Raw genomic sequence first — 26,689 nt, 5'->3', positions numbered from 1 at the left:
GCACTCTTGTGGCACTTTCTGCACACGTTTCCATTGTAGCTAAGGCTAATAAAACGAGAAATGTGTTGCGCTCGTTTTCATCATTTTGCGATGAATTGTACTCGTACAAAGTGAAAATGCCAGATGTTTTGTGATTTAAGTGATGTTAACTCACTAACTAATCGCGCCGCTTAACCCGCAGGGGTAGGCAGAGAGAATAGAAAGCTACACCACTCTGTCTTTGCAAACATTCTTCGCCTCTTCCACGTTCATGCATCTCTTCATACATACCCGCCGATTATTACGACTCCTATCTTGACCATTTTCAAGTATTTGGTATACCTGATCTTGCCATGTTTTTCTTAAATGATATTAAATACAATATTTTACCATGCTCCGAAGATGAAGTAACTTGTAGCAATGTATATAATAAAATTACTTGTATGGAACCGGTATAAGGTAAAAAATGCTTGTAAAATTAACAATGAACCCACATTTAAGAAAATAGGTGATATATTCCGGTCTTAATTTAAAAAAAATAGTCCAAAACTTCAATTCCTAATATCTAACATAAATACCTTAAAATACTATAAAAGAAATAACGAGGGTTTTGCCATATCAGTAAATTATTTTTAAAATAAAGGTTTTTAGGTTTTTACCAATTTTAACAGAGTAACCGTTTAAGTTAAGTGTTTCACTGAAGATCAATTAAGACAGAATAGTGGTTGCAGTTATTATAGAAATATTTCTACATGAAGGATTTATGAAACGAATCCCCAGACAAAATATTTCACACCCAACGGCATACAATCAAATTCTTCGTTTGAATGTTTCAATGGAATCTGTTTCTGAATAATTATTACGTCTTGCAAAGTATGTTGTAAGTCATGGGTGGCCAAACTTTTCAGCAGACGGTCCAAATTTTAGAAATGACATTTTACACCGGGCCGAAAAACAAAATTTCTTCTATTATTCAAAGCAAACAAGATATGTATATATATATATATATATATATATATATATATATATATATATATATATATATGTATATATATATATATATATATATATATATATATATATATATATATATATATATATATATATATATGTATATATATGTATATATATATATATATATATATATATATATATATATATATATATATATATATATATATATATATATATATATATATATATATATATATATATATATACATATACATATATATATATATATATATATATATATATATATATATATATATATATATATATATATATATATATATATATATACATACTTATATATACTTATATATATATATTACTTTTATTTGAAGGTATAACAAAAATAAATGAGAATCAAACATATCTATTAAATTAGTAAGCAATACAAAAAATAATCGAAAATTTTTCAGATCTTCTGTTACTCTTCTCTTCTTTGGTCCAACGTTTTTATATTTGACGGCATTATATGTGTCTTGAAATTGTCACGATAGTGAAATACTTCTATAAATGGGATATGAAATAAATTACGCATGGTTGAATGTTGTTTTGGTAGTTTTATGTACACTTAAAGAAAAATATGTGAAATGCTTTGCGGGCCGCAAGAGGACACCCGGAGGCCGCAAGCGGCCCGCGGGCCGCGGGTTGGTCACCCTTTTTGTAGGTGTTTACCCTCCACCGCAGTTTTCATCCTTTCTGTAAATATGGATTATAAAATATAACAACAGAACTTATAAGCAAAATATATTCGGAAATTCAACGAAATAATTACTCCTCAAGCTCTGGAAATGTATTGCTCAGAATTATCAATTAGTGACCTAGAAGCCCGTCGTATTTTAAACCCCCTCAACATTAAAACACTTAGAATGATGCATCAACTTGTATTGATTTTATTGATTGGTAGGATAATTAGGTATATAGATATAGATAGGTTGGAAGAAGGCTGGTTTCCTGGCTTGGGAACATTGCAGAGTGGACCGGGATGAAAGGTGTGGAGGAGCAGTATGGTGCTCAGGACAGATAAGGTTTCTCCTGAGTGATCGCCAACGCAGGGGGACCCGGCAGGACACGTGAAGAAGAGATAATAACTTTAAACATAAGGGTAAACCCACTCACAAGTAGAAAGAGGCTGAAAAACTTACACGAAGCCTAAGTAGACATTTTAAAAGCTGTATTCCAAAAGCCGTAGCTAGATTTCATAGTCACTTGGACATAAATCACATGAAAATAATGAATATTGAGTAATCCACGATTTATATCTCTAAATCAGATGATGGAAAGACAACATTTTACTCATGCGTAAGTAATTAGAATAGGATTTTTTCAAATTCAAGCCGATATTTTTGCACGACCGAGACAGTATCAAATATAGCGATGGACGAACACAAAGTTTCAATGAATTTTTATTAAATTACTATGCTCATCACAAACACAAGTATTTGACATAAATTATACATAGCTTAGCCTAAATAACCTATGCCTATCGCGAGGGCTGTTCCTTCGTGGCAAACAAATCCTTGATTAGAGGAACACCCTTCGCTCACAATTCTATTGACATATAAACAAATATACATATTGACATATAAACAAATATGACAAATAAGACATCAGGGCCGCAAGTCCGTTACACCCGTTATTCGATTTTTACCAATTTTAACTGAGTTACTATAGTGTTTCACTCAATATCAATATATACACTAGAAACATATGTGACGAATGATGGTGGCGGTTCTTGTTTAAATACTTCTAAAGGATTTATGAAACGAATCACTTCACAAAATATTTCACACCCAACGGCTTACTAGTGCCAATCAAATTCATCGTTTGAATATTTCAATGCAATATGTCTCGGAATAATTATAACTTCTTGCAAAGAATGTTGTAAGTGTTTATCCTTCAACGCAGTATTCTTTTAAAATTCACCTTTCTTGTTAAGACGGATAATAAAATATTTCAACATAATGAATAACAGAATATAATTGGAAATTCTCCGCCCTGGAATCGTATTGCTTTGAAACACCCATTAGTGACCTAGCAGCCCGTTGCATTCGAAAAGCTCAAAACATCAATTAAGCTTCGAATCTTACACTGATGACTTACACGAAAAATCTTACACTGATTTTTTTGGCAGGTAGAAAAATATAACTGGATCACCAATATTTAAATTGATATCCGACAAATATTTCCAACAATTTGTCACACAAAAGGAGAAGGAAAACTGTCGATTTTGGACCTCTCACATACTTGAGCAGTTAAAAGGACAATAAACACCTTAACAGTGCGTTTCTCATTAATGATGAAGTAAATAATATTTTTATGAAAACCGATCGGGTGCTGCTATTTTTTTCTCCATACAACCGTAGCCCGGCTTGATGTGTAGTAACACTCTTAATATGAGAAGCGTTTCTCACCAGAATGTATATTCATGTGCCTCACTAATGTCCATTTAACTGAACATTTGTAATCACACTCTGCACAAGAGAAGGGTTTCTCACCAGTATGAATTAATATGTGCCTGTTTAACATTCCTTTCAATGAACATTTATAATCACACTCTGAACAAGAGAAGGGTTTTTCACCAGTGTGAATTAACATATGAATCTTTAACTGTTTTTTCCGTGAACATTTATAATCACACTCTGAACAAGAAAAGGGTTTCTCACGTGTGTGGATTAACATATGACACTTTAAATCCCCTTTCCGTGAACATTTATAATCACACTCTGAACAAGAAAAGGGCTTCTCACATGTGTGAACTGACATGTGACTTTTTAAATCCCCTTTCCGTGAACATTTATAATCACACACTGAACAAGAGAAGGGTTTCTCATATGTATGAATTAATATGTGCCTCTTTAACATTCCTTTCAATGAACATTTATAATCACACTCTGAACAAGAGAAGGGTTTTTCACCAGTGTGAATTAACATATGAATCTTTAACTGTTTTTTCCGTGAACATTTATAATCACACTCTGAACAAGAAAAGGGTTTCTCACGTGTGTGGATTAACATATGACACTTTAAATCCCCTTTCCGTGAACATTTATAATCACACTCTGAACAAGAAAAGGGCTTCTCACATGTGTGAACTGACATGTGGCTCTTTAAATCCCCTTTCCGAAAACATTTATAATAGCACTCTGAACAAGAGAAGGGTTTTTCACCAGTGTGAATTAACAAATGACTCTTTAACTTTCCTTTCCGTGAACATTTATAATCACAGTCTGAACAACAGTAAGGTTTCTCACCAGTATGCAAATTCATGTGTCTCAATAATATATATTTTTCAAAACATTTGTAATCACACTCTGAACAAGAGAAGGGTTTCTTCCCAGTATGAATAAACATGTGACTCTTTAAGTATTTTTTTTGTGAACATTTATAATCACACTCTAAACACGAAAAGGGTTTCTCGCTAGTGTGAGTTGACATGTGTTTCTTTAAATTCACTTTCTGTGGGCATTTGTAATTACACTCGGAACACGAGAAGGGTTTCTCGCTAGTGTGAGTTAACATGTGACGCGTAAAGGTACCTTTCAGTAAACATTTGTAATCACATTCTGAACAAGAGAAGCGTTTCTCACCAGTGTGAATTGACATGTGAATCTTTAAATACCCTTTCTGTGAACATTTATAAACACATTCAGAACAAGAGAAGGGTTTCTCGCCAGTGTGAGTACACATGTGACGATTCAAATCCCTTTTCAGTATACATTTGTAATCACACTCTGAACAAGAGAAGGGTTTCTCACCAGTGTGAATGGACATGTGATTCTTTAAATTCACTTTCTGTGAACATTTATAATCACACTCTGAACAAGAGAAGGGTTTCTCACCAGAGTGAATTGACATGCGATTCTTTAAATCCCCCTTCCGTTTACATTTATAATCACACTCTGAACAAGAGAAGGGTTTCTCGCCAGTATGAGTTAACATATGACTCGTCAAACTCCTTTTCAGTGAACATTTGTAATCACACTCTGCACAAGAGAAGGGTTTCTCACCAGTGTGAGTGTACATGTGATTCTTTAAATTCACTTTCTGTGAACATTTATAATCACACTCTGAACAAGAGAAGGGTTTCTCATCAGAATGTATATTCATGTGTCTCATTAATGTCCATTTTATTGAACATTTGTAATCACACTCTGAACAAGAGAAAGGTTTCTCACCAGTATGAATTAACATGTGACTCTTTAACATTCCTTTCCGTGAACATTTATAATCACACTCTGAACACGAGAAAGGTTTCTCACCAGTGTGAGTTGACATGTGATTCTTAAAATTCACTTTCTGTGAACATTTATAACTACACTCTGACAAGAGAAGGGTTTCTCACGGGTGTAAGAAGACATGTGACGCTTCGAATTCCCTTTCCGTAAACATTTGTAATCGCACTCAGAAGACGAGAAGGAATTCTCACCAGTATAAATTGACATTTGTCTCTTGTAACTCCTTTTTCTTGAACATTTGTTATGACACTCTGAACAAGGGATGTGTTTCTCTCCTGCATGTACTGACATATTACGTAACTCTAGATTCCCTTTCATTGAGCACGAAGATACAATTTCTCCAACATTGTTTGAAGAAATGTTCCTGATATTCCCTGAACATGAAGATCTTATTTCATCTCTTATTAAACCTGAAAACAAAAATAAAATTATTGTACAAAGCTGATATAAAACCGAAACAAAACTCAGATCTGGACGGAAGAACTACATGAGTGTTACAACTTCGAATACAATAAAATATATATTTGTGACAAATAATAAATTCTTCTTAACTAGGAAACTGTCAAGAGACTGTTGTTTTTGTCGACGCTTCAAAAATTGGCGTAAATGTGTCACAGCATTCCACATCCTCTACTAACAAGCTCTTCTCCATACTTTCTTGCTGTGAATCACGACGCAACTCCATAAACTCTTCAGTGGTCAGCTTGAGTATGCTCTTTCACAAGCTCTTCAATATCGTTTTTATCCACCTGGAGTCCCGGCTCACAAGTGATTTTTATGAAAAGGGGACTCTTTCTGTACCTCGTTATGCAAAATATCGCTCAGTAAGGGAGCAACTATTTCAGATTTTTTTGCTTGATATGAGAGGTGCTCGTTATGAAGGGTTAAGTTTAGAAATAAGTTACTGTGCCAAGTGTTTGTTTATGTTCTATTTTTTTCTTCATAAAAGTCACTGCACGTAATGCCAAAATTTAATTTACACTATAGTAACGCTCGTACAGTAGACTCCAGCATGCGGCCGCGGTCATCCGACCAAATATGATTCATTATTGAGAAAACACGCTCCAAAGGTGCTGAAGTCTCAGGTAGGCACATAATATATTGTTTAATTTATTCTATATATTTATTTTTTTATTTTTGATACAAAAAGTTTTTGCGAGCGACAGATCATCAAAAAGACTATCAGTATCAATTTGCTGGCGTTCATCTGATTGTTGTATTTCGTTTAGAGCTGCAGATCACTCCATTTTTCCCATTTTAGAGTATGATGTAGTCGAAATGAGTTTTCCCATAATTCTATGTAAGAAATGCACCGTATAGATAAATAGATAAATAGACCGTGCTCGCGTAAACCGGGACATTATCTAAACCGGCCAGGACTCCGGGACCCGTGTCTGACACCGGGGCAATCCCGGTCAAACCGGTATGTATGGTTAGGTTAGGTTATGTGTATAAATATATGTTTTAATTAAATGTTTTGAACACATTGAATTGAATTCTTAGTCGAAATAGACGGAAATGATTGAAAAAAATAATGTCATTTTTTTGTAGTTGCTTAAATTGACTAAACAAGAACTATGTCGAGCTTCTAGCGATGAAATGCCCCATGCTCGGCATCTCTCTGAAACCGCGTCACTCATGTGGAGATAAGTCACATCATACCACAAAGTGTTACTTACAAGATTCAGCCTCAAGTCTGCTCGAGTGTTCCGCGCACTCTTGTTTAATGTCAGGAAGATCAATATCTATTTCTGTGAAGATGACGATATCGCTAGATATTACTTTGCATTGTAGATCAGTAGCAGTTTCCGGTACTACTGCCCCCTCGGTTAGGTATTTCCTAGTATGGAGAGAAGCATTATCACTTGCCGGTTCCGCTTTGATAATAGGATCATGAGGGTTAATCCTAGAGTATGACAAGTCGACATAACAATGTCGTAAATTATGGCAGCCCCCGAGAAGTGGCCCTTCACCAGCAGAGAAAGGGAGAGTATCCCCTTCTTCGTCTCCAGCCTTAACAGTAGCTAAAGTAGGATCCATTTGTTTTTCAATCTTCTAGTGAAGATCTCAAGGAAAAAGATTAGTTTATCCTGAAAATTTAAAACCTGGATTATTTTTTTACTTTTATTACAATGGTGAAAATGAAATGCATTATACACTATATTACATTCACCATTCTACACACGATTGACAAACACATCACTGAAATTTGGAATAGATGTATGCAAGTTGCAAGTGACCACTCACAACGCTTTTTCTGAATAAACTTGATAACATTAAAAAATAAACATCAATACTCGAAATTACTAACTTCTCATCTGTGTTCAATTTTGACAGCTACAACTGCCATCATTAATTGTCGTTAACAGGGAGGAATTATTAAGTTCTACCTAGAACACTCATTGTCGTGACAAAACATTAGGTTCGTTTAGTGAAATATATATAATTATTACTGCTTACTTTACATTAAATCAATAACTATCACCATAATTACCTGCAAGGGCACGCGCAACGCCGACGATAGCACATTGCTTATTGTCCACAGACTAACTACTCCATATATTATTGTCTATGTTTTCTACAAGTGTGGCAGGCAGTGGAATATTAACTTTTTTTGGGTTCTTATTTCCAAGGGATCGCGTACGGAAGACCGAATAACTCGACACTGGCTAGAACACTCTAGATGGGTGAAAAGCCATTTAAAAAGAAGAAGAAGAATAGGTACGGACGTCCGCTCCGTACTCGTCCCTTGCAGTGTGCGCAGGACGTAGTGCGCAGTTCAATCTCAAATAAAAAGGGTTCCTTTCAGAACCGCTTACTTGCCGTTGACATTACAACTTTTACAAACTTAGGTCAAATCACGAATTTCTCAGTGTCAGACAAGTGCCCACCCCCTGCCGGCCCGGACCCCCCTCCCCTCCCCTCACCGTGGAATCTACTCATAAAGCTGTACTCACCACCACCGATAATCCATCCTTGTGAGGCGTCGGAAAACAGCATTTCCCCCATTGGAGGACAATTTTGAAAATACCTATTATCTGTCACATGGCCTCGGTGAATGCAGACGGGCGACTTGGTTTTCGAGGCGGTCCTTCTCTTCAGGGAGACGGAAGACACCGAAGAAGACTCGATGAGATCAAGGGCATCATAATAAGACTGAGACCACTCAAAGCACCGGGCGACGACGGCGTGATGAACGTGGCACTCAAACACCTACCGCAGCGGTCCATCTTCAGCCTGACCGAGATCTTCAACGCGTGCCTCACTTCCAAAGTAAAAAATCAACACCTAAGTAATTTCACTGATAACTTAGAATCACAGAAATGTATAAACCACAGATTAACTAATTTAAATGTCTAAACTCATGCCTCTAGCGAGATAGCGAGTGTTTTTGCCGATAATTTTCTCTCATGAGTTACATGAAATTATGGTAACTTTAAACATAAAGAGTAAATCCACTCACGAGTAAGCATAGTGGTGTTGCATAAACCGTGGCTAGACATAAGGTAATTTAAAAAAGTAAACTTCCGCATCCGTAGTGTAACGGTCAGCACGCTTGGCCACCGTACTGGAGGTCCCGGGTTCGGTTTCCAGGGGGGTTATTTGTATTTTTTTTAATCTTTTATTTTTTAATATTACCCTGTACTGGTATCTAAAGCGGATGGCTGATCACCTTTCCTTAATGTGTTAGCGATCAAGATAACACTGCGTTCAAATGATGCAGTGCCATATGCACCATCGGTTGTGGATAGGGGTTAGAAAAGAAATATAGAATATAAACATAAATTCAACATATTATTCCCGGTACGCGTGACAATGATTTCAGACAAAACTTGTAAAATGAATGTTGGTCTTCAAATACGATTGTATAACACACTCATTTCCAAAATCGATAACCATTTTTTATTTTATTATTTTTATGAGTTAACATTAGTCGTTGTAGCATTTTTTTCTGAGAACATGTGTGATTACATTCCCTGCATGAATACGTTTTTTTCACTAGTGTGGATTAACGTGTTGTCTTGTCAATGCGGACTTATACGAACAGGCATATTTACATTCTGGACACGAGAACGGTTTCCCGCCACAGTGCAAAAGCATGTGTCTTTTAAATTCACGCCTCGTAGAAAACGTCAGTTCACAGTGTGAACATATTAAATAATTTTCGCCGGCACGAGTTAATGGTTTATCGCCAGTGTGCGTAAATATGTGTAGTCTTAAACTGTTTTTGCGCATACATTTGTATTCGCATTCGGGGCAAGAAAAGAAATGTTCATGTTGAGTTGATAAATGTAATTTTAAATTCGCTTCCTGCGAACACTTATATTTAAATTACATTTTAAACAGAAGAACGGTTAATCAGCACTAGTTTTACGATTCCATTTGTTTGAATTATCAGAGCTAGACGTTTCCACTTTTCTGCGATTGTGAGTGAGAAAAATAGGTTTAATACTGTCAAACCTAAAAAAAGAGAAGTTATTCGTGATTAATAAAGACTAAAAACAAATAAAATAAAATCGATGAAAAATTATCGTCAATTTCAATATGTATTAAAAATAAACTAACCATCACGCCTCTTCCCCAGGGGTAGGCAGTAAAAATATAAAGCTAACTTATGTCATTGCATTCTTCGCCTCTTCCACTAACATCTCATACACGCACGCCGATTATTCTGACTGCCGACCTGACCGCATTCAAGTATTTGAATTCTTGATCATGAAGTTTTACTCGGTCTTTCTCTGCTTCTTTTACCAACCACATTAATTCAAAATAAATTTGTTTAACTATCCTTTCTTTACTCGTTCGATTCACATGCCCAAACCATCTCAACACACATTTCATTATATTTACGTAGATATTAAAGGTTTTATGAAGCTTTTTATGTAGTGTATATGGAGTTCATTTGAACCTCTTCATGAGCTTTAATTGACTTAGCAGTTTGGCACCCATTTGTGGACTGAAAACATAAAATTGGTGTTTATTCATTTAGTTTAGTTTACTCGTTTCTAGGTGGAACTGCATTTTACACATTAAAACAACAACCATGAAGTTTTTTCTACTCATCATTCTAGTGAGAATCTAGGAGCACGTATTGAAATCTTCTCGTAGCGGCCAGCGCCTTCTAGAACTCCCATCAGCCCGACTAGTAACACTCTAAAGGCAAGATGAACTTCATCATCACACCCAGTGCCTTCAGAGGTCATCAAATGCCCATATAGTGAGAATCTAGGGGTACGAATCGAAATCTTCTCGTAGCGGCCAGCGCCTACTGGAACACCCACCAACCTTCGTTACATTTTAAATAACAATATGAGATCTTTCACAGTTCTCAGTAATATAAAAACATAAAATAAATATGTATGGTATTAAGTGGTTCTTAACCTGGTTTCGATCAAAATCCAGGAGTTCGGTAAATCAGTCATCGGGGTTTGGCGGAGGTCAAAACACACACCCGACTTTGCAGGACGTTTGTGCACTACACGGAATTTTACCGTCCGGCACTTCAGTTACCATATAAAACGGATGATTGGCTTGTGCTTTTGTCTTTCTTCGGATCGGTACACTTGAGGGGTGCATGAACACTTTGCGCGTAAATTTGATAACGCTTAACTGTCGTAGTCGCTTTTATTTTCCAAAACCGGACGGTTAAATTCCGTGTAGTGCACAAGCCCCCATAGGGCTTGAAAAATAATAGCAGCGATCAATCAATCAATCAATCAATGATCGAAATTATGGCAGCAATTATGGTCTATTGCATGACTTGTTTTAAATGTCACTTGAATGTGACTTTAAATGAAGAACTGTGACTTCAGTAAATGTATATCTCGACTGTATGACTCGAATATTTGAAATATTTTGAGCAAGGGGTTAAGTCTTTAAAATCGTTTCTATTGTGCATTACAATACGATGTTTATTTGTTTTAACAGCCTTAACGGGGAAAGAGTTGAATAATACTCTGACACTTTCAAAATACTCTCAATTGTAGAGTGTACATTTTTCACTTCTTGAACCGCTGAATCTGGACATTCAGTTGAGTATTTAACAATAATATCCTCCACTTTCTTATTGTTGATTTAGAAATTTGTTATAGCAGAAGACGTAAGTGAGTCAGAAGACATGAGGAAATGAGTTTATATGATCCCTGACCAAGCGCCTTTTTTCCTCAGCCATTTTGTGGTGTTTTCCATGTTTACCCCTTTTGTCTTGTGAAGGTATACCTGTTGTAGCGTCTTCTAATGTGGACACCGCTTATAACCATCTGAGATATCCATATCTAGTGTTCCCAAATAAAATATTTTGGATACACGAAACATGATTGATTCATTTTTTAAATAGTATTTAAACGTAAACTTTTTCTTTCGGAAAAAAAATGTTATTTTAGAAATAAAATGATATTATTCATTTTGTGACAGTTTATAATGCTTTTTATGAATGATGTTTCATACATCATCTGGAATTAGTGCCCCGCACTTAAATTTGCATTTTTCCAAGCAATTTTCCTTGTTGAGTATTTTTTTGGCAGCAACCGGTTTGCCTCTGGTAAATAATGATAAATTCAACAGTGTTTATTCCACAGATCATAGCAAAAATTACTGTTTTTTTTTTCAAAATATGAAAATTTTATGTTTACACTACCTTTCTGTATCATTTTTTGGGAATATTGATAAATTCACCAGTTATACCACACAAAACTCCGGTTTATCGGTTCACAAAACCTAGCAATTCCGCCATCTTGAATACTATATAGTATGAAATTAGTCGAGATAGAACCTTGTTTCTCCGAATGATATTAAAAATTAAGAAATGGAGCTTTGTTTCCCTTTGAATTTCTGACGATTGATTTGGTTTTTGTTGTAATTTTTATACAAATAGAACCGAAATTTAAATCTGAATAGTTAAATGTAAAAATACCTAAATTTGTTACATAGAACCTTGTTTCCCCAACACGACGAATATGCGAGATCGAAGATGTCGTTAGGTTTTGTACAGATCAAATGTAGGTAGTATAAACCCTAATAAAATATCGAAAAGCCAAAAAATATTGATAACAATAAGGATTCTTCGCCAGGATAAATTATTTTATTATAATTCTTCAGATACTTTACAAGAAACTTTAAATAACATTAAAAAAGAAATACAAATCGTCAAAAACCCACTACATGAAGCATTCCTAGAATCACAGGATCAAAAATAAGAAACAAAAAAAAAACAAATTCAATGTTTTGTCAAATAAACTTTGAGTGTTTCGCAATAAAGCTCTATAACCTGCTGCCATTATTCATAAAATCTTCAATTAACAAAAGGATGTACAAAAGAACCAATTATAATCGGACAATGGAAATGGTTAGATACGAAACAGATTACATCATGCAGCCACATCATCCATAATTGTTCGACTCACAAACATATTGACAAAATCACAAATAATTTATTCATATAATATTGTAAAATAAGCCATCGACACGCGAAAACCCAATCGGGAACAAATTTTGCAACTCTAAATTGTTAGTATTTATGATGAAGTAAATAATATTTTAATGAATGGCATTTTGGCAAAATTCAATATTGTTATTAATAAATGTTACTTTTTTTATTTAATTTTAATCTCCAATTAATCTTTAATCTCCAATTTTTTTTTAAATATAACATTACATATAACAGTGAAAAAAATCACTTATATTTATTTAACCCCCCTTGGGAATCGAACCCGGGACCTCCAGAACGGTAGCCGAGAGTGCTAACCATTACACTACGGAGGCGGACAAAATTTATTCAATGGACTGGTACCTGAAGCGGAGGGCTGATCACCTTTCCTTCATATGTAAACGATCAAGATTACACTGCGTTGATATGACGCAGTGCCCTATGCACCATTGGGGTGCGGATAAGGGTTTTATTATTATTATTATAACATTAACTTTTTTTGATTTTTTAGCCCTACTGCAAAATTGAACTAAAATAAATCAATATTTCAAAGTCGATCCCGAGAAATAGGATGATTTCCAATTTGCGTATTTTTTTTATTTATGATAAATACACCATTTGGCACCATTTTCATTTTGTGCCCGATAGAAATTGAACAAACTTTTTTTCTCCATACAACGGTGGCCCGGCCTTTTGTGTAATCACACTCTTAATAAGAGAAGCGTTTCTCACCAGAATGTATATTCATGTGGCTCACTAATGTCCATTTTGTAATCGAGAAGGTGTGAAAACACCAGTGTGAAAGGACAAGTGACTCTTTAAACCCCCTTTCCGTGAACATATATTTTCAAAATTAATTACCACTTTTTACATACGACTAGTTACGAAAACCTACAGATGTTTTCATCAACAGGTAAAAACTGAAACTAACTTAATTAAATTTACTTGATGTAAGTTTTCGAAACTAGTATACAAAAATAAAACTCATTAAGTGGTATATTATAAGTGTTTAATTTTTAAAAAATAATCTAAATGTCATCCCACAAAGAAAATGCCGAATCAATAGACAAAACACAATTATAATCACACACTGAACAAGAGAAGGGTCTCTGACATGTCTCTCACTCCTTTCAACAACGTCATGTATCAAAAAACTTGATTTATCAGGAGATAAAATATAATAGATAAAATTATTAAATATTATAGATAAAAATATTATAAAATGTATTGAAAATAAATATTTAGCCACTTATTGATCTTTTTACTATGCAACAGATCTTTTTAAGCGATGTGTGAATTGACACGTGACTATTTAAATCCCCTTTCCGTGAACATTTATAATTACACTCTGAACAAGAGAAGGGTTTCTCAAAAGAGTGAATTGACATGTGCCTCTTTAAATACGCTTTCCGTGAACATTTATAATTACTCTGAACACGAGAAGGGTTTTGCACCAGTGTGAGTGGATATGTGATTCTTTAAATCCCCATTCCGTGTACATTTATAATCACACTCTGAACAAGAGAAGGGTTTCTCAAAAGAGTGAATTGACATGTGCCTCTTTAAATACGCTTTCCGTGAACATTTATAATTACACTCTGAACACAAGAAGGGTTTCGCACAAGTGTGAGTGGACATGTGATTCTTTAAATCCCCATTCCGTGTACATTTATAATCACACTCTGAACAAGAGAAGGGTTTCTCATCAGTGTGAATGGACATGTGATTTTTTAAATTAAATTTCTGTGAACATTTATAATAACACTCTGAACAAGAGAAGGGTTTCTCATCAGAATGTACATTCATGTGTCTCGTTAATGTCCATTTAATTGAACATTTGTAATCACACTTTGAACAAGAGAAAGGTTTCTTACGAGTATGAATTAACATGTGACTCTTTAACATTCCTTTCCGTGAACATTTATAATCACACTCTGAACACCAGAAAGGTTTCTCACCAGTGTGAGTGGACATGTGATTCTTTAAATACACTTTCTGTGAACATTTATAATCACAATCTGAACAAGAGAAGGGTTTCTCACCGGTGTGAGTGGACATGTGATTCTTTAAATTCACTTTCTGTGAACATTTATAATCACACTCTAAACAAGGGAATGGTTTCTCACCAGTGTGAGTGGACATGTGATTCTTTAAATTCACTTTCTGTGAACATTTATAATCACACTCCGAACAAGAGAAGGGTTTCTCACCAGTGTGAATGGACATGTGATACTTTAAATTCACTTTCTGTGAACATTTATAATTACACTCTGAACAAGAGAAGGGTTTCTCACCAAAGTGAATTGACATGTGCTTCTTAAAATCCGCTTTCCGTGAACATTTATAATTACACTCTGAACAAGAGAAAAGTTTCGCATCAGTGTGAGTGGACATGTGATTCTTTAAATACACTTTCTGTGAACATTTATAATCACACTCTGAACAAGAGAAGGGTTTCTCGCCAGTGTGAGTAAACATATGACTCGTCAAACTCCTTTTCAGTGAACATTTGTAATCACACTCAGAACAAGAAAAGGGTTTCTCACCAGTATGCAAATTCATGTGTCTCAATAATTTATATTTTTCTGAACATTTATAATCACACTCTGAACAACAGAAGGGTTTCTCACTAGTATGAATAAAAAAGTGCCTCTTTAACCTTCCTTTTCGTGAACATTTATAATCACACTCTGAACAAGAGAAGGGTTTCTCATCAGTGTGAATTGACATGTGCCTGTTTAACTTTCCTTTCCGTGAACAAATATAATCACACTCTAAACAAGAGAATGGTTTCTCACCAGTGTGAGTGGACATGTGATTCTTTAAATACACTTTCTGTGAACATTTATATTCACACTCTGCACAAGAGAAGGGTTTCTCACCAGTGTGAGTGTACATGTGATTCTTTAAATTCACTTTCTGTGAACATTTATAATCACACTCTGAACAAGAGAAGGGTTTCTCACCAGAGTGAATTGACATGTGATTCTTTAAATCCCACTTCCGTGTACATTTATAATCACACTCTGAACAAGAGAAGGGTTTCTCGCCAGTGTGAGTAAACATATGACTCGTCAAACTCCTTTTCAGTGAACATTTGTAATCACACTCTGAACAAGAAAAGCGTCTCTCACCAGTGTGAATGGACATGTGATTCTTTAATTCCCCCTTCCGTTTACATTTATAATCACACTCTGAACAAGAGAAGGGTTTCTCATTAGAATGTATATTCATGTGTCTCATTAATGTCCATTTTATTGAACATTTGTAATCACACTCTGAACAAGAGAAAGGTTTCTCACCAGTATGAATTAACATGTGACTCTTTAACATTCCTTTCCGTGAACATTTATAATCACACTCTGAACACGAGAAAGGTTTCTCACCAGTGTGAGTTGACATGTGATTCTTAAAATTCACTTTGTGTGAACATTTATAACTACACTCTGAACAAGAGAAGGGTTTCTCACCAGAGTGAGTAGACATGTGACGCTTCGAATTCCTTTTACGTAAGCATTTGTTATCGCACTCAGAAGACGAGAAGGAATTCTCACCAGTATGAATTGACATTTGTCTCTTGTAACTCATTTTTCTTGAACATTTGTTATGACACTCTGAACAAGGGATGTGTTTCTCTCCTGCATGTACTGACAAATTACGTAACTCTAAATTCCCTTTCATTGAGCACGAAGATATAATTTCTCCAACATTGTATGAAGAAATGTTCCTGATATTCCCTGAGCATGAAGATCTTATTTCACCTCTTATTAAATCTGAAAACAAAAATTAAATTATTGCACAAAGCTGATATAAAACTGTAACAAAACTTAGATCTGGACGGAAGAACTACAGGAGTGTTACAACTTCGAATACAATAAATTATATATTTGTGACAAGTAATAAATTCTTCTTAACTAGGAAACTGTCAAGAGACTGTTGTTTTTGTCGACGCTTCAAAGCTTGGCGTAAATGTGTCACAGCATTCCAACTCCTCTACTAACAAGCTCTTCTCCATACTTTCTTGCTGTGAATCACGACGCAACTCCATAAACTCTTCAGTGGTCAGCTTGAGTATGCTCTTTCACAAGCTCTTCAACATCGTTGTCATCCACCTCGAGTCCCGGCTCACAAATGAATTTTGTAAAAAGGGGACTCTTTCTGTACCTCGTTATGCAAAATATCGCTCAGTAAGGGAGCAACTATTTCAGATTTTTTTGCTTGATATGAGAGGTGCTCGTTATGAAGGGTTAAGTTTAGAAATAAGTTACTGTGCCAAGTGTTTGTTTATGTTCTATTTTTTTTTCTTCATAAAAGTCACTGCACGTAATGCCAAAATTTAATTTACACTATAGTAACGCTCGTCCAGTAGACTCCAGCATGTGGCTGCGGTCATCCGACCAAATATGATTCATTATTAAGAAAACACGCTCCGAAGGTGCCGAAGTCTCAGGTAAGCACAAAATATATTGTTTAATTTATTCTATTTTTTTATTTTTGAAACAAAAAGTTTTTGCCAGCGACAGATCATCAAAAAGACTATCAGTATCAATTTGCTGGCGTTCATCTGATTGTTGTATTTCGTTTAGAGCTGCAGATCTCTCCATTTTTCCCATTTTAGAGTATTATGTAGTCGATATGAGTTTTCCCATAATTCTATGTAAGAAATGCACCGAATAGATAAATAGATAAATAGACAGCGCTCGCGCAAACCGGGACATTATCTAAACCGGCCAGGACTCCGGGACCCGTGTCTGACACCGTGGCAATCCCGGTCAAACCGGTATGTATGGTTAGGTTAGATTAGGTTAGGTTATGTGTATAAATATATATTTTAATTAAATGTTTTGAAATGTGTTCAAATAGACGGAATTGATTGATGAATTCTTAGTCGAAATAGACGGAAATGATTGAAAAAAATAATGTCATTTTTTTGTAGTTGCTTAAATTGACTAAACAAGAACTATGTCGAGCTTCTAGCGATGAAATGCCCCATGCTCGGCATCTCTCTGAAACCGCGTCACTCATGTGGAGATAAGTCACAGCATACTACAAAGTGTTACTTACAAGATTCAGCCTCAAGTCTGCTCGAGTGTTCCGCGCACTCTTGTTTAATGTCAGGAAGATCAATATCTATTTCTGTGAAGATGACGATATCGCTAGATATTACTTTGCATTGTAGATCAGTAGCAGTTTCCGGTACTACTGCCCCCTCGGTTAGGTATTTCCTAGTATGGAGAGAAGCATTATCACTTGCCGGTTCCGCTTTGATAATAGGATCATGAGGGTTAATCCTAGAGTATGACAAGTCGACATAACAATGTCGTAAATTATGGCAGCCCCCGAGAAGTGGCCCTTCACCAGCAGAGAAAGGGAGAGTATCCCCTTCTTCATCTCCCGGTTCAGCCTTGACAGTAGCTAAAGTAGGATCCATTTGTTTTTCAATCTTCTAGTGAAGATCTCAAGGAAAAAGATTAGTTTATCCTGAAAATTTAAAACCTGGATTATTATTATTATTACAATGGTGGAAATGAAATGCATTAAGATGAATATACAGTCATGATGATGAGAATCATGGACTGGTTTAAGTAATCGGATTATACACTATATTATATTCACCATTCTATACACGATTGACAAACACATCACTGAAATTTGGAAAAGATGTATGCAAGTTGCAAGTGACCACTCACAACGCTTTTTCTAAATAAACTTGATAACATTAAAAAATAAACATCAATCCTCGAAATTACTAACTTCTCATCTGTGTTCAATTTTAACAGCTACAGCTGCCATCATTAATTGTCGTTAACAAGGAGGAATTATTAAGTTCTACCTAGAACACTCATTGTCGTGACAAAACATTAGGTTCGTTAAGTGAAATATATATAATTATTACTGCTTACTTTACATTATATCAATAACTATCACCATAATTACCTGCAAGGGCACGCGCACCGCCGCCTATAGCACATTGCAAAGATTATATACTAGTAAAGATTGATATCTCATTCAAATTAGTACGGTAAATGATTATACATGTTGAAAAAAATCAAGAAAATTAAATATTCTCACTATTCACACTAAAAAATAACCTACGCAGAAATATCAGCTGATCGATGCACTCAACAGCCTTATAGAGACAAAAAAGAAGAAGAAGCTCAAATGTCAAAATCAAAATAACCTAAAAATGCCATCGACATGAAACTCTGTAAAATGCGTTTCGTCATTTTCCCGCCTTTTTAGGAAAATGGCAAAATACGCATTTTACAGAGTTTTATGTTAATGACATATTTAGGCTATATCGATTTTGACTTTATTCAATTAAATTGACGAATTAAAAAATCATTTAGCTGGTAAAAAGGTTTATTATGCGTACTGCCAGGGTTTTCGAAAATACCCGCGTTCTAAGAACTCTTTATCACTCTGGTGCGAAGTAGACTCTAGAATGGTTCGATGATTTGGGGGGGGCCACACGAGCTTAAGTACTCTCTTATGGTAGAGAAAGTCCAAAAGAAGTTTCTGAGGTATCTCTACATCAGAGAGTACGGCTATTATCCTTAGATCTACTACATCTATTAGAGACTAGAATGAATTTGTATTTGATAACGCATTTTTATTGATTGTTGCGCGGTATGATCGGTAATCCTGAAATTATCCATAACATTGGTCTGTATGTTCCCGATAGTTACCTAAGACAGCGTCGACATAGATTGTTTCATATTCCTATACACAGAACCAACCTGCCGATGGTTATGCCTTTAGGAAGAGCTACCGCTATGTTGAACGATATCTTATTGGAGTTTGATCTGTTCCATGTGTCTGAAGGAGTTTTCCGAAGCGGGATTCTTCTTACCTTTAGCAATAGTTCTTTCAAATGTTTTATTTTAATGTATACGATTGAAAAATTTTAAAGTTTGTAATGTATATATTAATTTAAATAAATAAATTTAAATTGAAATTGAAAATTGAAATTGAAAAAAGTACAGAAAAGTAACCCGAATAACTACAAAGGAATATCGTTGTTATGTTCTCTTAAACTTTTCACGCAGATCCTGAAATCTAAACTAGAAGTGACCATACAAAATAGCGAGGAGCAACAAGGTTTCCGAAAAAATCGTTCCACCACAGATGCAGTATTAATAGTAACGCAAATAAAAGAAAAAGCTTTTGAATATAATAGGCCGGCATTCGTATGCACTTTATTTACGTCCCTAAGGCGTTTGACCGAGCCAGACTTAATGATATAACGCAAATACTGGCTGAGAGAAGAGCGCTCCCGGAAAAAGTCAACATACTCAGGCAACTCAGCTCAAACACAAACGCCAGAATCAGAGTAGTTGGTAAACTTTCAAATCCTGTAAGAGTCGGTACCGGCATCAGGAAGGGCGACAGTCTGAGTCCATATGGGATTGTGGAGGATATTATATCTGTTGAAACTGAAGGGGACCTGCAACTACTTTTGCACGCATTCCATCTTGCTATTCAAAAATACAATATGACTTTATCAGCTACAAAGAGTGACTGTGGATAGCGTCTTAGTAGACAGGTTGAATAGTTCAAATAACTGGGTGTGGATCTGTGTGATCGAACGGATCTGCGATGAGAAGTGACGGGGCAAGAAAACAATGCTACAGCCATCTCAAGATGCCTAAAAAATTCTATATGGAAAAATCCCGAGATGAAGATCGGCAGCAAATCAAGATTTACAAATCTTGTGTCCGACCCATCATGAGTATGGAATCGAAAATAGAGGGGACACCGTTGGCACAAAAAAACGCGCTAAGAGTGTCAGAAATGAAGACTCTCAGAAACATATTAGCAAGAGTCTTCTCTATTTTATTATAATTCTTCACATACTTTACAAGAAACTTTAAATAACATTAAAAACGAAAAACAAATTGTCAAAAAACCCACTACATGAAGCATTCATAGAATAACAGGATTAAAAATACAGAAACAAATTCAAAGTTTTGTCAAATAAACTGAGTGTTTCGCAATAAAGCTCTATAACCTACTGCCATTATCCATAAAATCTTCAATTTACAAAAGGATTTACAAAAGAACTACGAAACAGATTACATCATGCAGCACGTCATCCATAATTGTACGACTCATCATTGACAAACTCACAAATAATTTATTTATATAATATTGTAAAATTAGCCATCGGCACGCGAAAACCCAATCAGGGCAACTAAATTGTTAGTATTTATGATGAAGTCAATAATATTTTTATGAGAGGCATTTTGGCAAATTCAATTTTGTTAATAATAAGTGTTACTTTTATTATTTTATTTTGTTATAAAGACCCTAATTTTTTTACTACGACATTAACTTATTTTTTATTTTTTAGCCTTACTGCAAAAATTGAACAACGAAAATCAATATTTCAAAGTCGATCCGGAGAAATAGGATGATTTGTGTAATTTTATTATTTATGATAAAAACATCATTTGGCACCATTCTCATTTTGTGCCTGATAGAAATCGAACAACTTTTTTATCTCCATACAACGGTGGCACGGCCTGTAGTGTAATCACACTCTTAAGAGAAACGTTTCTCACCAGAATGTATATTCACAATTGTGTATTTTATTAAACCTTTGTAATCGAAAAGGGATAAAAATGTGACTCTTTGAATCCCCTTTCCGTGAACAATTATAACTCTTTTTTAATTAAACACTTGTAATATACCACTTCATGAGTTTCATTTTTATATACGACTAGTTTCTTAAACTTACAAATGTTTTCATCTACAGGAAAATATTAAAACTAATTAAATTATATTCACTTTATGTTAAAAAAATAATCAACAAATCATTCCACAAAGTTAATGCAGAATCAATAAACAATTACATTTATAATCAAACTCTGTACAAGAGAAGGGTTTCTCACCAGTATGAATTGACATGTCGCTCACTCCTTTCAAGAACGTCATAAATCAAAAAACTTGATTTTTCAGGAGAACGTTTTTAAAGTTTGAAAATATAATACAATGTATTAAAAATAAATATCAAGCCACTTATTAAACTTTTTACTATGCAACAGATCTTTTTAGGTAAAACCTGAAGGTTTTTTCTCCATTTGAAAAATATTTGGTATTTTTCAAAAAATAATTAAACAATACCTTTTCTCCAAAATGCAAAAACAACAATTTCTGCCCTGTATCGGGTAAATATTAAGTTAAAAATATGCCGCTTTTGCAGGGATATAGAACATTTTCTGGGCATTCCGAAAACATGCACAAATGAAAATTGACGATTTTTTATTTATGACGTTCTTGAAAGGAGTGAGCGATGTGAATCTTTAAATCCCCTTTCCGTGAACATTTATAATCACACTCTTAACGAGAGAAGGGTTTCACACAAGAGTAAGTGGACAAGTGTTTCTTTAAATCCCCTTTCCGTGAACATTTATATCACACTCTGAACAAGAGTAGGGTTTTTCACAAGTGTGAATTGACATGTGATTCTTTAATTCCCTTTTTGAGAACATTTATAATTACACTCTGAACAAGAGAAGGGTTTCTCACCAGTGTGAATTGACAAGTGATTCTTTAAATGCCATTTCCGTGAATAATTATAACGCACTCTGAACAAGAGAAGGGTTTCTCGACAGAATGAATTAGCATGTGAAAATTCCTTTTTTACATTTATAATCACACTTTGAACAAGAGAATGGTTTCTCACCAGTATGAATTGATATGTGATTCATTAAATGCCATCTCCGTGAACAATTATAACTACACTCTAAACAAGAAAAGGGTTTCTCACCAGTGTGAATTGACATGTGTGTCTTTAAGTTTCTTTTCTGTGAACATTTATAATCACACTCTGAACAAGAGAAGAGTTTCTTACCAGAGTGAGTGGACAAGTGTTTCTTTAAATCCCCTTTCCGTGAACATTTGTAATCACACTCTGAACAAGAGAAGGGTTTCTCGCCAGTGTGAATTAACATGTGACTCAATCACACTCTAAACAAGAGAAGGGTTTCTCAACAGTGTGAATTGACATGTCACTCACTCCTTTCAAGAACGTCATAAATCAAAATACTTGATTTTTCAGGAGAACATTTTTAAAGTTTAAAAATATAACACAATGTATTAAAACTAAATATCAAGCCACTTACTGAACTTCTTACTGTGCAATAGATCTTTTTAGGTAAAACCTGAAGGTTTTTTTTCCATTTGAAAAATATATAGTATACTTAAAAAAATAATTAAACAATACCTTTTCTTCAAAATGCAAAAACAACACATTCAGCCCTGTAGCGGGTAAATATTAAGTTAAAAATGTGCCTCTTTTGCTGGGATATAGTACATTTTCTGGGCATTCCGAAAACATGCACAACCGAAAATTGTCGATTTTTGATTTATGACGTTCTTGAAAGGAGTGAGCGATGTGTGTCTTTAAGTTTCTTTTCTGTGAACATTTATAATCACACTCTGAACAAGAGAAGGGTTTCTCACCCGTGTGATTGGACAAATGATTATTTAAAACCCCTTTCCGTGAAAATTTACAATCACACTCTGAACAAGAGTAGGGTTTCTCACCAGTGTGAGTCGACATATGATTATTTAAAACCCATTTCCATGTACATTTATAGTAACACTGAACAAGAGAAGGGTTTCTCACCAGTGTGAATTGACATGTGTGTCTTTAAGTTTCCTTTCAGTGAACATTTATAATCACACTCTGAACAAGAGAGGTGTTTCTCGCCAGTGTGTGTTAACATGTGATTCTTTAAATCCCTTTTTCGTGCACATTTGTAAAAACAGTCTGAACAAGAGAAGGGTTTCTCACCAGAGTAAGTGGACATGTGTTTCTTTAATTCCCTTTTCCATGTACATTTATAATCACACTCTGAACAAGAAAAGGGTTTCTCGCCAGTATGCATTGTTATGTGACGCTTTAAATACCTTTTTTGTGAACATTTATAATCACACTCTGAACAAGAGTAGGGGTTCTCACCAGTGTGAATTGACATGTGTGTCTTTAAGTTACTTTTCTGTGAACATTTATAATCACACTCTGAACAAGAGAAGGGTTTCTCACCAGTGTGAATTGACATGTGTGTCTTTAAGTTTCTTTTCAGTGAACATTTATAATCACACTCTGAACAAGAGAAAGGTTTCTCGCCAGTGTGAATTGACATGTGTGTCTTTAAGTTTTCTTTCCGTGAACATTTATAATCACACTCTGAACAAGAGAAGGGTTTCTCGCCAGTGTGAGTTAACATGTGACGCGTCAAATTCCTTTTCCGTAAACATTTGTAATCACACTCTGAACAAGAGAAGGGTTTCTCACCAGTGTGAATTGACATGTGTGTCTTAAAGTTTCCTTTCAGTAAAAATTTGTAATCACACTCTGAACAAGAGAAGGGTTTCTCACCAGTGTGAATTGACATGTGTATCTTTAAGTTTCTTTTCTGTGAACATTTATAATCACACTCTGAACAAGAGAAGGGTTTCTCGCCAGTGTGAGTTAACATGTGACGCGTCAAATTCCCTTTCTGTAAACATTTGTAATCACACTCTGAACAAGAGAAGGGTTTCTCACCAGTGTGAATTGACATGTGTGTCTTTAAGTTTCTTTTCTGTGAACATTTATAATCACACTCTGAACAAGAGAAGGGTTTCTCGCCAGTGTGAGTTAACATGTGACGCGTCAAATTCCCTTTCAGTAAACATTTGTAATCACACTCTGAACAAGAGAAGGGATTCTCGCCAGTGTGAATTGACATGTGTGTCTTTAAGTTTTCTTTCTGTGAACATCACACTCTGGACAAGAGAAGGGTTTCTCGCCAGTGTGAGTTAACATGTGACGCGTCAAATTCCCTTTCAGTAAACATTTGTAATCACACTCTGAACAAGAGAAGGGTTTCTCACCAGTGTGAATTGACATGTGTGTCTTTAAGTTTCTTTTCTGTGAACATTTATAATCACACTCTGAACAAGAGAAGGGTTTCTCACCAGTGTGAATTGACATGTGTGTCTTTAAGTTTCTTTTCTGTGAACACTCTGAACAAGAGAAGGGTTTCTCGCCAGTGAGAGTTAACATGTGACGCGTCAAATTCCCTTTCAGTGAACATTTATAATCACACTCTGAACAAGAGTAGGGTTTCTCATCAGTATGAATTGACACATGTCCCTTGTAATTCCTTTTTTGTGAACATTTGTTATTATACTTTGAATAAGGGAAGTGTTTCTCTCCTGCAACAACTGACATATTACGTAACTCTAGATTCCGTTTCATTGAGCAGGAAGACATTATTTGTCCAACATTGTTGGAAGAAATGTTCCTGATATTATCTGAACATGAAGATTTTATTTCACTTTCTAATAAATCTGAAATAAAAATTAATTATTGATCAAAGCTGACATAAAACAGAACCAAATTATATATATATATATATATATATATATATATATATATATATATATATATATATATATATATATATATATATATATATATATATATATATATATATATATATATATATATATATATATATATATATATATATATATATATATATATATATATATATATATATATATATATATATATATATATATATATATATATATATATATATATATATATATATATATATATATATATATATGTTTAGGTTAGGTTAGGTTAGGTTATATATATAAATATATGTTTTAATTAAATGTTTTGAACACATTCAATTGAATTCTTAGTCGAAATAGACGGAAATGGTTGAAGTAAAATAATGTCATTTTTTTGTAGTTGCTTAAATTGACTAAACAAGAAATATGCCGGGCTTCTAGCAATGAAATGCCCCATGCATCTCTCTGAAACCGCGTCTCACATGTGGAGATAAGTCACATCATACTACAAAGTTTTACTTACATGATTCAGCCTCAAGTCTGCTCGAGTGTTCCGCGCACTCTTGTTTAATATCAGGAAGATCAATATCTATTTCGGTGAGGATGACGATATCGCTAGATATTACTTTGCATTGTAGGTCTAAAGCAGTTTCCGGTACTACTGGCCCCTCGGTCAGGTATTTCCTAGTATGGAGAGAAGCATTATCACTTCCCGGTTCCTCTCTGATAATAGGATCATGTGGGTTAATAATCCTAGAATATGACAAGTCGACATAACAATGTCGTAAAATATGGCAGCCCCCGAGAAGTGGCCCTTCACCAGCAGAGAAAGGTAGAGTATCCCCTTCTTCATCTCCCGGTTCAGCCTTAACAGTCGCTAAAGTAGGATCCATGTTTTTCAATCTTCTAGTGAAGATTTCAAGGGAAAAGGTAGTTTGTCCTGAAAATTCAAAACCTGGTTTATGATCATTATTACAATGATGAAAATGAAATGCATAAAGATGAAAAGACAGTCATGATGTGAGAATCATGGACTGGTTTAAGTAATCGGGTTATAACTATATTATATTCACCATTCTACACACGATTGACAAACACATCACTGAAATTTGGAAAAGATGTATCCAAGTTGCAAGTGACCACTCACAACGCTTTTCCTGAATAAACTTAATAACATTAAACAATAAACATCAATACTCGAAATTTGTAACTTCTCATCTGTTATTGCGAATAATTTCCCTATTTACTTTATCTCTTGTGTCAATTTTGACAGCTACAACTGCCATCATTAATTGCCGTTAACAAGAAGGAATTATTTAGTTCTACCAAGAACACTCATTGCCGTGACAAAACATTGGGTTTGTTAAGTGAAATATATATAATTATTACTGCTTACTTTACATTAAATCAATAACTATCACCATAATTACCTGCAAGGGCACGCGCAACGCAGACGATCGCACATTGCTTATTGTCCACAGACTAACTACTCTATATATTTTTGTCTATGTTTTCTACAAGTGTGGCAGGCAGTGGAATATTACCTTTTTTGGGGTTCTTATTTGCAAGGGATCGCGCACGGAAGTCCGAATAACTCGACACTGGCTAGAACACTCTAGATGGGTGAAAATCCATTTAAAAAGAAGAAGAAGAATAAGTACGGACGTCCGCTCCGTAC

The 26,689-nt window shown here is 34.8% G+C and overlaps 3 protein-coding genes and 1 long non-coding RNA gene across 4 annotated transcripts; all 4 read right to left on the bottom strand.

Moving 5' to 3' along the window:
• Window positions 1–3,248: 3,248 nt before the first annotated feature.
• Window positions 3,249–5,304, bottom strand: LOC148299524 (uncharacterized). The gene has a single exon (XM_088275962.1). It carries the CDS (start codon window positions 5,263–5,265, stop codon window positions 3,379–3,381), a length of 1,887 nt encoding a protein of 628 aa, XP_088132088.1. The 5' UTR covers window positions 5,266–5,304; the 3' UTR covers window positions 3,249–3,378.
• An 8,772-nt stretch (window positions 5,305–14,076) lies between these two features.
• LOC148299523 (uncharacterized) lies at window positions 14,077–18,213 on the bottom strand. Its single transcript, XM_088275957.1, has 2 exons — window positions 17,716–18,213; window positions 14,077–16,424 (listed from the first exon to the last, which is right to left on the bottom strand). Exons 1-2 carry the CDS (start codon window positions 18,080–18,082, stop codon window positions 14,077–14,079), a joined length of 2,715 nt encoding a protein of 904 aa, XP_088132083.1. The 5' UTR covers window positions 18,083–18,213.
• Window positions 18,214–22,917: 4,704 nt separating this feature from the next.
• On the bottom strand, window positions 22,918–24,401 carry LOC148299522 (uncharacterized). The gene has a single exon (XM_088275976.1). It carries the CDS (start codon window positions 24,390–24,392, stop codon window positions 23,250–23,252), a length of 1,143 nt encoding a protein of 380 aa, XP_088132102.1. The 5' UTR covers window positions 24,393–24,401; the 3' UTR covers window positions 22,918–23,249.
• A 101-nt stretch (window positions 24,402–24,502) lies between these two features.
• Window positions 24,503–26,479, bottom strand: LOC148299521 (uncharacterized). The gene is made up of 3 exons (XR_015839066.1): window positions 26,442–26,479; window positions 25,535–25,951; window positions 24,503–24,996 (listed from the first exon to the last, which is right to left on the bottom strand). It is a non-coding gene; the product is annotated as an uncharacterized LOC148299521 (long non-coding RNA).
• Window positions 26,480–26,689: the final 210 nt, after the last annotated feature.

The sequence above is a fragment of the Brachycentrus maculatus genome, unplaced genomic scaffold (assembly GCF_059751285.1).
Source record: "Brachycentrus maculatus isolate JH-2025_06_01 unplaced genomic scaffold, ASM5975128v1 h1tg001102l, whole genome shotgun sequence".
NCBI classification, from domain to species: domain Eukaryota; kingdom Metazoa; phylum Arthropoda; class Insecta; order Trichoptera; family Brachycentridae; genus Brachycentrus; species Brachycentrus maculatus.
Note: the sequence above shows the minus strand (reverse complement) of the source record. Positions and strands in the feature narration are given on the sequence as shown.

Excerpts from the sequence above, each read along its gene's own strand:
- LOC148299524 (XM_088275962.1), bottom strand. The coding sequence starts at position 5,265 with ATGTCAACTCACACTGGTGAGAAACCTTTCTCGTGTTCAGAGTGTGAT.
- LOC148299523 (XM_088275957.1), bottom strand. The coding sequence starts at position 18,082 with ATGGATCCTACTTTAGCTACTGTCAAGGCTGAACCGGGAGATGAAGAA. Across the intron at positions 16,425-17,715 it reads CAGACTTGAGGCTGAATCTT|ATTTAATAAGAGGTGAAATA; the intron begins GTAAGTAACACT and ends TTTTGTTTTCAG.
- LOC148299522 (XM_088275976.1), bottom strand. The coding sequence starts at position 24,392 with ATGTCAATTCACACTGGCGAGAATCCCTTCTCTTGTTCAGAGTGTGAT.